General features: G+C 48.3%; 1 protein-coding gene across 1 annotated transcript; it reads right to left on the bottom strand.

Moving 5' to 3' along the window:
- Positions 1-4493: 4493 nt before the first annotated feature.
- On the bottom strand, positions 4494-7153 carry LOC123083263 (uncharacterized). Its single transcript, XM_044505346.1, has 4 exons — positions 6666-7153; positions 6323-6512; positions 5618-5833; positions 4494-4943 (listed from the first exon to the last, which is right to left on the bottom strand). Exons 1-4 carry the CDS (start codon positions 7082-7084, stop codon positions 4710-4712), a joined length of 1059 nt encoding a protein of 352 aa, XP_044361281.1. The 5' UTR covers positions 7085-7153; the 3' UTR covers positions 4494-4709.
- Between the last annotated feature and the right edge of the window lie 5651 nt (positions 7154-12804).

The following is a 12804-nucleotide window of genomic DNA, read 5'->3' as shown; positions in this document are numbered from 1 at the left end:
TGCGTTATAAGATCAGAGGCGATGACCCTGGTGACGATGTTGAGGGCCAGAAACCCAGGAAGAGGGTTCCCGCCAAGGTGATGTGGTATGCTCCTATAATACCACGGTTGAAACGTCTGTTCAGGAACAAAGAGCATGCCAAGTTGTTGCGATGGCACAAAGAGGACCGTAAGTCGGACGGGGAGTTGAGACACACCGCAGATGGAACGCAATGGAGAAAGATCGACAGATGGTTCAAAGATTTTGCAGCTGACGCAAGGAACATAAGATTTGCTCTAAGTACGGATGGCATGAATCCTTTTGGCGAGCAGAGCTCCAGCCATAGCACCTGGCCCGTGACTCTATGCATCTACAACCTTCCTCCTTGGTTGTGCATGAAGCGGAAGTTCATTATGATGCCAGTGCTCATCCAAGGTCCGAAGCAACCCGGCAACGACATCGATGTGTACCTAAGGCCATTAGTTGATGAACTTTTACAGCTGTGGGGTGGTGTCCGTGTGTGGGATGAGCACAAACAAGAGGAATTTGACCTACGAGCGTTGCTTTTCGTAACCATCAACGATTGGCCTGCTCTTAGTAACCTTTCGGGACTGTCAAATAAGGGATACAATGCATGCACGCACTGCTTACATGAGACTGAAAGTGTACATTTGCCAAATTGTAAGAAGAACGTGTACCTTGGGCATCGTCGATTTCTTCCGAAAGTTCATCCAGTAAGAAAGAAAGGCAAGCATTACAACGGCAAGGCAGATCACCGGCCGAAGCCTGCGGAACGCACTGGTGCTGAGGTATTTGATATGGTCAAGGATTTGAAAGTCATCTTTGGAAAGGGTCCTGGCGGACAATCAGTTCCGAAGGGAGCTGACGGGCACGCAGCCATGTGGAAGAAGAAATCTATATTCTGGGAGCTAGAATATTGGAAAGTCCTAGATGTCCGCTCTGCAATCGACGTGATGCACGTTACGAAGAATATTTGCGTGAACCTCCTAAGCTTCTTGGGCGTGTATGGGAAGACAAATGATACAAAGGAAGCACGGCAGGACCAGCAACGTTTGAAAGACCCTGAGGACCGGCATCCGGAATGGTTTCAAGGTCGTGCCAGCTACGCTCTGACCAAAGAAGAGAAGGTCATCTTTTTTGAATGCCTGAGCAGTATGAAGGTCCCGTCTGGATTCTCGTCCAATATAAAGGGAATAATAAACATGGCCGACGCCGCCCCCCAGTCCACAACGTCCGGCGGGTGATCAGCCGCCGCCCCCCCAGTCCTCGTCCGGCGGGTGATCAGACGCCGCCCCCCAATCCACCTCCGGCAAAGAAGCAGAAGCAGTCCTGGATTATTAACCCGGACCCTTATGTACCTAAGACCACAAAGGTACCGGAGCCATCACTGAAGCCTCTCCCCACAAGGCCTTGGGAACGTAGTGCCGAGGAAGTCGACGCGGCCGCGGCTGCTGATTTGGAGAAATGGAAGGCGGACTGCAAGAAGAAAAGAGAGCCCGAGCCCAAGCCAGTATTTTCTGATGAGCAAAAGAAGTGGGCTAAGTCATTTTTGAGCACATCGTCCCAAGCCGCGAAGAATCTGCCTAACGACTATGCACGTGAACTTCGCAGGCAGGCACTCATGTTCAAGGAGAACAAAGAGCGGGAGAAGGCCGAAAGTAAAAAAAGCGGGAAACAAGTTGCCCAGCTCGGGGAACAAAGTAAACAATCGATTGCCCCTCTTATAGTGGAAGCCTTCTGTCCGGATGCCCCCGAGATCATACAAGCTGCGGCAGCACAGGGATTGACTGTAACGAGTGCCAGAGAACAAGCGGCCAACTTAGGTATTACTCTTCGTGAACTGTTAGGCCTTGATGAGGCGCCAGTGAAGGAGGTAGTAATTACATATGTCAAGAATGGGCCTCTCGTCGAGCCTGCGCAGGAAAAGGATCTACCTCCACAAATGAAAGGTCTGCTGAAATGGTACAAGGGTTACATAAAAAATAAAAACGCCAAAGAATATATTTATGCGGAAGTTAGACATGAGCATCACTTCAAACATTACTATGTACAAATTGAACTGAGTGAATTGTTCCAGCTTTTCAATCTGCGCGAGCTCGATAAATCTATCATCAGTTGCTACGTTCTGTAAGTGATTTATTAATTTCTACCCCATCTCGTTCATATTGCCTGCACTATATATATGTCCTAACTATATTGTTGTGTCCGCTATTATACATGCAGAATGAAGATTAAGGAATGCAGAGTAAGGAACATCCATGATGTTGGGTTCATTGACCCACACATCGTTAATGGACATGTGTTGGAGCGTTACCCCGCCGACGTGGAGGCAGACCTGTGGCAGTTTCTTACAAAGCAGGAACTCAAAAGTGATATTCTATTTCCTTACCATTTTGAGTGAGTGTTTCTGTCTTGAGCACATTCTCTTTTGTTTACTCCATGCATGGTATGTGGCCGGCTAATCGATGAGTTATGCATGACGTACTGTGCATGTATCGTGTCCGCAGGTTCCACTGGATTCTGCTAGTAATTAAAGTTAACACCTTAGAATGTCTCGTCCACGACTCTGTGAATATGGATCCAAAGCTTTGGGGCGGAATGAGAAGAATGCTGCAGAAGTAATTATTTTCATTCATTTGCGCTCTATATCGATCGGCCTATTTCGTTCATTTCCTAATATCAAGTAACTAATTAATAACTCTCTTGTTCATTTAATTTTCTTTGCCTCGTAGGGTTTGGAGACGGTTCGTAGATACAAAGGTCGGTGAATTCAAAAAAGAGCTAGAATTCAAAATGTTAAAGGCTAAGAATGCTGGGGATATTCAGCCACCGGAGACCAATCTATGTGGATACTATGTCTGTGAGATGATCCGGAGATACACCTCTGAGCGGGTTCCGAGTGATACCAATGCTCAGAGGAATAACCTCCGGTGGATGCTTAGTCCAGAAGCTCGCTTCCGACCACTTCAAGAGGAACTAGCTGGATGGTTCAGCAGGGAAGTCCTCCATCCTAAAGGAGAACACTATTACGAGGACGTAGAACTTTATATGCATTAAATCATGTATGGAAACTTGTTCAAAATTGTATATGGTCATCCGATGATATTGAATATATATTGTATATTCCTCTTGAATTCTTTTTGGTTCTAATTTTAAATTTATTTGAAATTGTACATTCATATGCATGTATGTAGTACCGTAGAATATATGAAACTCCTTCAAAATTAAAATAAAGCACAAAAGAAATAAAACAATACAAATTAAACAGAAAACAGGTTTAAGGGGGGGGGGCTAAAACCCTAAACCTGCGGCGGCCTTTAGTCGCGGTTGGCCAGAAGAACCGCGACTAAAGGTCCTCCGCCCCGACGGCCACCTGGCGCCCACGTGGACGGGCCTTTAGTCACGGTTCTTAAGCAACCGCGACTAAAGGAGGGGGCCTTTAGTCGCGCCCGTTCGGTCGCGGTTGCGCAACCGCGACTAATGGCAGTTGCGAACCGCGACCAAAGGCCCTTTTTCCACCAGTGAGAGTCTTTCGACTTCTTTTTTTCTTAAAGATTGAACAATTACATGGCCCATTGTATTTATAGTCCTAGGAGACTTAGCCCCTAAGCAACCTCGTATAACCTTATAGGATTTGTATTCTCCTTCCTAACAAAGCAAACTCAATCTCTTAACTCTTTCCTAATCTAATAAGACTCGATAAGATAGCTTGACGTCGGCGGCAGCGGCACTGATGGCGCCCTGCCGGCCCTCCTGGGGCCTTGCTTGATTGTGCGTATGACAAAGGGCTTTGCCAAATTTATTAATAAAAGAGAGAGAAAAGCTATCTCATGATCAAGAGGTGTCATGTACATATTCTAAAATCATGCGAGGCTGTCACGTACTCACGTGAGGCTATATATCCACACTATGAGTTATGTGCTAAAATTTAATGCTATTAAAAATAATTCATATTATATATATGAGCTATTTGAGTGTGCCAGACACGTCAATGCGCTACTATATCTCTTGTGCTACATAGCGTGCATAGATGTAGCCATGGAAAAAAAGGAAGACGAAGCTGCCTGGAGTTGTAGAGAGAAGCCCCGACCTTAGTGCAGGAGACGCACAATGAGACACTTGGCGTGTCTGCATATTTTGGGCTAGTTCTATTACGGTGGGACACACACGATGCTGAATGTTGGAGCAGAAACCATGAGATGAGACTGGCGGGTATTGGCAACAGGGCGGTCGTGCTGCACGGAAACTGTGCACGTGTAGGAGGCTGTGGACTAGCACGAGACCATGGGTCAGTCGCCATCAATAGCAGTGATACAGTGATAGAGGTGCACACGGCGTAGCACCGTTAGGGCGACCATACCTAATAAACAGCAACAAGGACGCTTGGGAAGACGCGGATCGGCAGATGCTATATGGATATGGAAATACATGAACGTAATTACTCATTCTACTTTACCATCGATATGATCTGTTTTATTCTGAAGAAAACAATCTCTGAAAACATCATTGAACATTGCAAAGGAAAGATGTTACATGACCGATTTGATTACGAAAGATCACAATGCAATCGGCATAGACAAGGGGGACACACCCTTGTTAGCTAGCCATCTTATTGCTGGAATAGCGGAAACGGGAAGAAATCAAACGCTGATGATTAAAAGGGACATGCAGGTAACTGCAGGCTGCAGCAGGGTCGAATATTGAATGATTTAGATGGTATAAACACCAATCGAAGTGACGAAAATGTTATCAGTGTTTCCAAAGAAACCCACCACCGTCTCGTCCTCCGGCACGGTATAACTGAAATTTGGAGTGCCATTGTCAACTCCAAAAGGACCATACGTTTTGTGGGTGGTGACGATCTCAAATCTTGACAGCCAGCCCTCGCCTCCTCTCTGAGCCCCATTGACCTTTTTCACAAACTCTGATGGGCCAAACTTTATCTGTAAAACAAATAATATGTTAAGAGGAAAAAAGATATATCATCAAGTATTTATTAATTAGGTGATAGAATGAAAGATATACATAGGTACAAACTCCATACCTCCCCAAAAAGATATAAGTCTAAAATAATGTTAGGTCAAACTATCTTAATTTCCATAAAAAGATATTACATTATATCATACTACTAAATAAGCAACTATACGTACTCCCTCTCTCTTCTTTTATTTCAGAGGTCGTAGTGCTTTAAGTCAAACGTTAATAACCATCTAATCATTTCAAAACATCCTTATAGTTTCACAACATATATATGAATTATATACTATAAAAGTATTTTTCATAGTAAATCTAAAAAACAAATCTTATATATGTTATGAATCTATATAGTCAAAGATACAAATGTTTGACTTATAACAAAACTACTACGACATGTAAAAATGTGGTGAGTACGATTTTACAAGTAATATATATTTTGATTATACTATATATATACCTATATTTGGAGTCATACCGTTTGATAATATTTTCCCTAGATTGATGTCAAGTTTAGGTTAGTTTATCTCTAACCAAACATAGATTTGCACCGTCCTTTCATGACGAAGCCAGGCATAAACTATAACATGATTTGCAAAACAACCGCACCCCACATGCATGGCAAAATTTGAAATCTACTCACTTCCGTCTTGCGCAAAGGATCAGGATGTACTCGACCCCAAGTATCAGTGGTGCGGATTTTCCCATCTTCGTCCACGTAGGAAAATTGAAACCCTTCAACTGCACCTACATGGTAGATTGTCACATTTTCTAGACGTTGGGATTTGCCTTCCATTTCCCGAGGCAGGGTGCCTCTATTTCCACCAACTGTTCCTCTCTTTGTAGGTGAAGGGACGACCTGAATATGAAGGATCATGCATCATGATTCACGATTGTTGGTTTAGCCCAACAAAATGAGGGAGTGAAGGAATAAAGGAGAGAGCCAAATAGAGTCATAAGTCAAAAACGAAGAGTCCTCCACCTCTCCTCCCTCAACCCCTTTTATCGAGTGATTTGGGAGACCAGGTCCTCTTTATGTCTCACGGTAGGGTTTGTATTTACAAAAACACTACACTAGGAGCTACAAATGGACCCTTAGTGGGGTTTGTATTTACAGGCTAAAAATGGCCCTCCAATATTTTACAGGACCTACTAGGCTATGTAATTAAGACTAACATGATAGTAGCGGTCCCCAGCGTATAACATATTCCAACAATGAGCTCGATTTGAAATAATAGAAAAGAAACGATAAGTATTTTACTGCATATATAATGCAAACTGATCAGATAACGAGACCACTTGAGTATATGATGCAAAGAGGACGACCTGAAATTAATTACACGCTTACCTCCGTCATGTGGCAGAAGAATTCAATAGTAAGCGCATGTGTTAATGTATTGTTTGTTATACTATATACTCTTCTCCGGATGATACCGCGAGCCATTGCGAATTCACCGGTCCCACCTACAATGGCCCAGTCATTATCTGCTTCATCCTCATCATTAGCTCCCATAACCTGAAGAGTGGACGCTTCGAACCTGCATGCACAATATATATTATCGCTTTTGCTCCTAGATAATAATTAGGCCATTCTCAGCAGTGGTTGCATGCCCCATAGACTGTCATGTATTATTGGCCATACATGTAAAATAAAAACAGTGGAACGAAACGATAAGAGTTACTCTACGTACCTTCCGACCACAAACGCCAGGGTAAACCAATTGCTCCATTTGCCAGCAAGTGTGTGCATACCGTGCGTTTTGGCAACAAGTTCCGCCTTGGAGCCAGCACCGTCATAGACACCCCAGTTGTTCACAGCAGTTTTACCTAGCCCTGTCACGGCATTGGGCTGTATCACGTCTGACTGATTCGCGTCCCAGCCCGTCATGACCTGGCGTAGATACAGCCTGTCGACGTTCACCTTGACGTTCTCCGCGATTCCACCGAAGCCACGAGTGACCTTGAAATTGGTGGAGACGACGCCTACGGGGAGGCTTCTGCTCGCCATGGAGACATCAGAGAGGACGCCGATGGTCTCCATGGTTGGGTCGGAGACGTCGTCGCCGCAGGTCTCCATGGTGATGGTGGGTTCTTCGGTGGTTGTGGCCATTGCTAGCTAGCTAGGGGTGGCGGTGCGGTACTTGACTCAACTTGTATAAGTTGTCTTTCTATGAAAGCTGATAAAACATATGTGCGTACGTACTCCTATTTATAGCCCCGGACGGAACTGCAAGCTTGCTCAAACAAGGAGGCGTGCTGCAGGCTGGGCCCCTTGTGGGCGACGGAGGGGTGCGTCAGCAAGGAGATGGCGTGCGGCACGCCGTAGCGCCATGTGTAAAGTGATAATATGCACACACGGCAAGGCACACCCCAAGGCTTAACTGACGACAAAGGGAGTCGTGTATCACGAGCAGCAACAGGAGTCGTGTATCACGCGCAGCAACCTATTCAACACGCACAAAGATATAGGGCAAGGTGGTGTGCGTGATACACGACCGCCTACAGTGAGCAGACCCCCTACAGTGAGCAGACCCCATATAGGCAGCCTGTGTGTGGCCAAACGAAAAAAGCAAATAAAGTTGTGTCAGTTGAGACAAAGTCGATCGTGTATCACGCACGTCGATGTTTCACGACATGCAGACATTACACACCATGATCTGGAAAAAGCAACGAAAGTTGTGTCATAACCTCCAAGACGTAAAGTAGGAGTCTATACACACACACGTGCCACATGTCAGTGAGCCGGCACTGTTTATTTGTTTGTGAGTGGCGGAGAATTGCGGGCCACTTGCTCAGCGCGTGTGCGCCGGTAAGAATAGCAACGCGCGCGCACCTAGAGCAACTCCAACGAGCAACTCCAACGGCCGATCCGGCGAATTTTTCGGCTTTTTGTCCATTTGGGCCCAGCATCTGCCCTGTTTTAGATTTGGATCGGCAGTGCGCTCAATGCGTCGACTCATTTTATGTCTGCACTCAACTTTTTTTTAAAAGGCCCGCGGACGATCATTGCCAGCGGCGATGTCTCATGCCGGCACCATGCCAGCGCCGGTATACAATGCCGGCTTCAAAAAATATCACCACAGTTCATGCTGGCGCACTCGCCAGCCGGCCGACACACATGCCAGCACACAAAAAAGGGTGGGACTTGAGTTCGACCACGCCATCGCGGCCCCCGTGGTCATGCCAGCACACCTGCCGACATACAAAAAAGGTTGCGCTTGCCGCCATAGATCACTCGTCGTCGAACTTGAGCATGTCGGCCTGCATCTTCTCGAACCACGGCCTCTTCCTTGTCGACACGGTGTTGAGATCCACCTGCATGATCTCCACCCCGGTCATCATAGTCACGAGAGCCACTTCTTTCGCCTTGGTCTTGGCGTTGGTGGCATCGATCTCTAGCATCTTGACTTGCTTCTCTGCCTCCATCTCAAGCATCCTTGCTTGCTTCTCCGCGTCCAACTCAAGCCTTCTCCTTTGGATCTCCATGAAGACGTTCATTTGCTCTTCCCTTTCTTGCCGGCGCTTCTCCTCCCTTGAGTCCTTCTTGATGATCATGCCCTCCATAGTTGCAATCAAGGCGATCGATGTCTCATCCCGCTTGTCCTCCTTCTTGGAGTTGGTCTTCCCCCACGGCCGAGCCTTCTCGCCGTCCACAACCTCCTCCACAGCTTGCTTCCCAGCACGCGACTTGAGGGCGGCATATTGTGCCTTGAACTTCTCCTCAGCAATGGGAGAGGTTGAAGCACTTGCCATTGTGTTGGACATTGAATGTCTCCAAAGCTTGAAATGCCTACAAATGTATTTCATGCAAGCATATTGGCAAAATGGTATGCAAATGAACGCGCAAGCATAAAATTGATGACACAAAAGAGGGCGGCTTGCTAGCATACCATGTCTTGCATGCCGATGCCGCTCACGGGGTGGGCCTTGACGCTCTCAAGAGTGGCACAAAACTTGTTACACTCTTGTTGGATCACCCTCCATCGCTTTGAAATGGACACCCACCCGTGCGCGCTTACTATTTGGTACGGCGGAAACTTCTTGCGCTCATGGAACTCACGGTGGACACGAATTCAAAAAGTTGAATGCTTTTGTTCGGCGCCCGTCTTGGGGTCTTGCCCAATGTCTCTCCAACATTCGCAAAGAAGCTTGTACCCGGCCTCCGTGTAAGCCTTGGTCCGCTTGCTCTTGCGCTTCGGCTTCGACCTGGCGGCTTGGTTGGCGAGCTCGTCCTCGAACAAAGGCTCTCCTTTGATCTCGCACTCGTCCTCTTCCTCTAGCCCGTAGTCCTCCAGAAACTCATGGTCGAGAGGGAAACCATCCAGGTCCAGGCCGACTTGATCACGCATGAACGCCACCTGATCTTCATTGTAGCCAGCGGACGATGTGAACCCCCTCGGCCATCCTGGCTTTGTGTCTCGTCGGGATCGAAGCCAGTGGCCTGCACACCATCCTCGAAGATCATGTTCTAGATGTAGTCGTCGTCACCGGCGGACGTCGTTCATTCCGTCGAACAGGTTTTGTGCGCCCGACAGCACGTCGGGTGGCGTCTGCCGCGCGCGTTTCCTCGCGCCTCCAGTTGACGAGCCACCGGCCACCGGTGTGGCATTGAGGTCGATGGGCGCGGGCGTGGAAGGCGCGACCACGCTCACCTCCAGCGAGCACTCCCCGGAGAGGTGGGAGGCCTGCGGGTAGATGTGGAAGTCGGGCACCGGGGTGCAAGCCGACGCGCGGGGCGAGTCGGGTAGCACCGTCAGATGGAAGGCGGATGAGCCGGTGCTAGCCGCGGCCACGGCGGCGTAGACGAGGCCGTGCTGGCTAGGGTTTAACCCTAGCATATAGAGCGCCTCCCTCGTTGCCGGCGCGACGCGAGCGTTGGTGACCTCCTGTTGCGCGGCGGCGGTCGCCAGGATGGCTTCATCCCTCGTGTCCGCCGCGTGCCTCCGGTCCTTCCTCTTGGCCGACTCCTTTGCCCGTTGTTCGGGCGTCATCACCTTTTTCGGCTTGGGCGCAGCGGTCTTGTGGGGGGGCGCGAGACTTGCCTTTCCCGGAAGGGGTGGCCGGCATGCTAGACGAGGCGAGGGAGGTGAGGCCGGCAGCGGCGTCGAGGTCATCGTCCATGGCGGGGGTGGGGCGGGAGCACGCGCGGGCGGGAGGGTTTTTAAGGGAATGAAGGGAAATAGTGGAGGCTACCACCGACCAACGAGCTCGGGGGGAGAAGAAAGTGCGTGCGCGCGTCCGCCTCGTGCCCGTGCTGACGCAAATCCGGCTCAAAAATGGACCGGGAATGGGTCGACAGGCGAACGCCAAACGGACGCGCGTCCGTTTAGGTCAGCGCGTTGGCCGACTTTTGTGCCTGCGCCGACTTAAACGGACTCCAGGGGATGAAATCGATCGCCCGTTGGAGTTGCTCTTAAATTAACAGCAACGCGCGTGCCTCAATAGAGCCAGGTAGCGCACGCAGGGACTTTATAGCCCGGTTCTCCTGTCTAAGGCCTATTTAGTTTTTGTAGTCCAGTTTTTTCCTGTCTAGATTCCAGGTCAATGGGCCAATTTGGATTCTACAAGCTATTTTTTCTCTTTTGGGATAGCGGGTTTGTGGGAGAAGAATAGGATGGGGAGAGAGTTTGACATCCATATGGATGTAAAAGTACTATTTTCAAATTCATATATTTATGTTCCACAATACTTTATACGGGATTAATAATTGAACCGATACTGAAAACATGGTTGTCAGCAAAAAATACTACGAAAAGGAGTACATCTTATTTGTCGAGATATATATGTATTTGCAAATAAACTTAGTACTGCAATATTCAAAACTTTACACTCAGAATTTATAAACTTTGAACTATGACACTACAAACTATGTACTGCTAGGTTCAAAAACTCTGAACTATTACATCATAAAGTTTGTACCCCCAGATTCAAAACTTTACACTTAAAATTTATTTACTTTAAACTATCACATTACAAACTTTGTACTACGAGGTTCAAAAACTTTGAACTATTACATTATAAACTTTGTAGCACCAGATTCAAAACTTTACACTTAAAATTTATGTAATTTAAACTATCACATTACAAACTTTGTTCTACGATGTTCAAAACTTTGATCTCTCACATTATAAACTTTTTAATGGTAAGTTCAAAACTTAACACTTAGAATTTATAAACTTTGAATTATCATATTACAAACTTTGTAATGCTAGTTTCAAAACTTTCAACTCCCACGTTTTAAACTTTGCAGTGATAGGATCAAAATTTTACACACAAAATTTATAAATTTTGTACTATCATATTACTAACTTTGTAATACTAGGTTAGAAACTTTGAACTATCACATTATGAATTTTATAATAATATGCTATGAACTTTGTACACCTAGAACTGTAATTTTGAAGTTTGTGGACCTAAATAACATCCATTGACAAGCGCTACACCACAGCTTTAAAGCAATAGCTGCATTGAGTGGCTAAAACTCACTATAGTGATGGACTGCCGGTCACTATAAATGTTATTCTGACTAATGCATCTGGTCGCTATGAAACACGTCGTTTAAAGAGGCTGCATTTAATTTCAAGGTTTTTAAGGCACTTAACAGTTTGTTCTGGGTTCAGGAATCAGCTGGCAATCCCAACGAATCCATTTGTTTTTATGAAATTAGGGCAAATTAAAGGATCTTTAGCACCCGTGACGCTAACAAACCAAGTCATCGATCCATCCATCATTAGGCCGGTCTTAATGGAAGTTTCATGTCTTTATTTCGAAGACGGTTAGAAATAATGTAAACAAGTTCATCACAACAAAAGTCGTTTCTCATTCCATGGAGCTAGCACGTTGGAACAGGTTACTATCATGTACTCCCTCCGTTCTTAAATATAAGTCTTTATAAAGATTTCAACTAGGGACTACGTACGGAGCAAAATGAGTGAATTTACACTCTAAAATATGTCTCTAGAAGGAGCATAGGAGACGTCGCAGCTGAACGGCCCACTCTCCCCTCTCGCGAACGTCCCGCTCCTAGGGTTCCCTCGCCGCCGCCGGCGGCTCCCCCGCGCGGGGCCGCCGCCGCGGCCGGAGCCCGTCGCCGCTAGCCAGATCCTACTCCCCTTCCCCTCCCCTACCCCTTCCCTCCCTTCCCTGTACCCCCGCGTCGCCTCCCCGAGCGGGGCGACCGGGGGCCCCTTCTCCGCTCCTCTCCAGCGCCCCTCCCCTGCCCCTGCCTCCTCCCGCCGCCGCCAGCGAGCGCCGCCGGGCCTCGGCCGCGTGGTGCTGGCGGCGGCGGGCCTGCCCTTCCCCGCGCGCGGCTCCCTCCTGCTCAGACGGTGGGGGCCTGTGGCGGTGCTCCTCGGCCGGCATCGGTGCGGCTCGTCGGTGGTGGTGCCGCGGGCCTGGTGACTCTCGACGCGGCGGTGCGGCCGTTGGCCGTGGGGCGGCGCGGTGGCGCTATGGCTGGCGGCGCCCGCCTAGCCCAGATCTGGGCCCTTTTAGGCCCATCTGGGTTGGCGCGGGCTGGTGGCTTGGTGCTTGGCGGCGACGTTCCTTGGTGATGGCGTGGTGGCGGCGGTCTCGGGCAGTGAGGATTTCGTTGGCCGGCGTGCTGCAGCGTGGTGACAGGACTGTCCGGGTCCATGTGGGCCCGGCCGGGCCATCGAGGCCTGGCAAGTCCTCGTCGCGGCGTCCGGTCGGCTCCGCTGTGGCGGTGGAGGCTGTCCCCTCCATCCGGTTGAGTTGTGGTCGCTCCCGTGGCTGGTGTCTCCTCTTCCTCTTCAAGCCTCGTGTTGACAGCTCCAGTGAAGCGGGGAGGGTTGTTCGGTAATCGTGGTG

Source organism: Triticum aestivum, chromosome 4A (genome assembly GCF_018294505.1).
Source record: "Triticum aestivum cultivar Chinese Spring chromosome 4A, IWGSC CS RefSeq v2.1, whole genome shotgun sequence".
NCBI classification, from domain to species: domain Eukaryota; kingdom Viridiplantae; phylum Streptophyta; class Magnoliopsida; order Poales; family Poaceae; genus Triticum; species Triticum aestivum.
The sequence above is the reverse complement of the archived record's forward strand: the minus strand, read 5'-3'. Positions and strand labels throughout refer to the sequence as shown.

Bases quoted from the DNA above. Each gene is read 5' to 3' on its own strand.
- LOC123083263 (XM_044505346.1), bottom strand. From the start codon at position 7,084: ATGGCCACAACCACCGAAGAACCCACCATCACCATGGAGACCTGCGGC. The intron at 6,513-6,665 runs GTACGTAGAGTA...TTGTGCATGCAG, and splicing joins CTGGCGTTTGTGGTCGGAAG to GTTCGAAGCGTCCACTCTTC. The intron at 5,834-6,322 runs GTAAGCGTGTAA...CTTCATATTCAG, and splicing joins TCTTCTGCCACATGACGGAG to GTCGTCCCTTCACCTACAAA.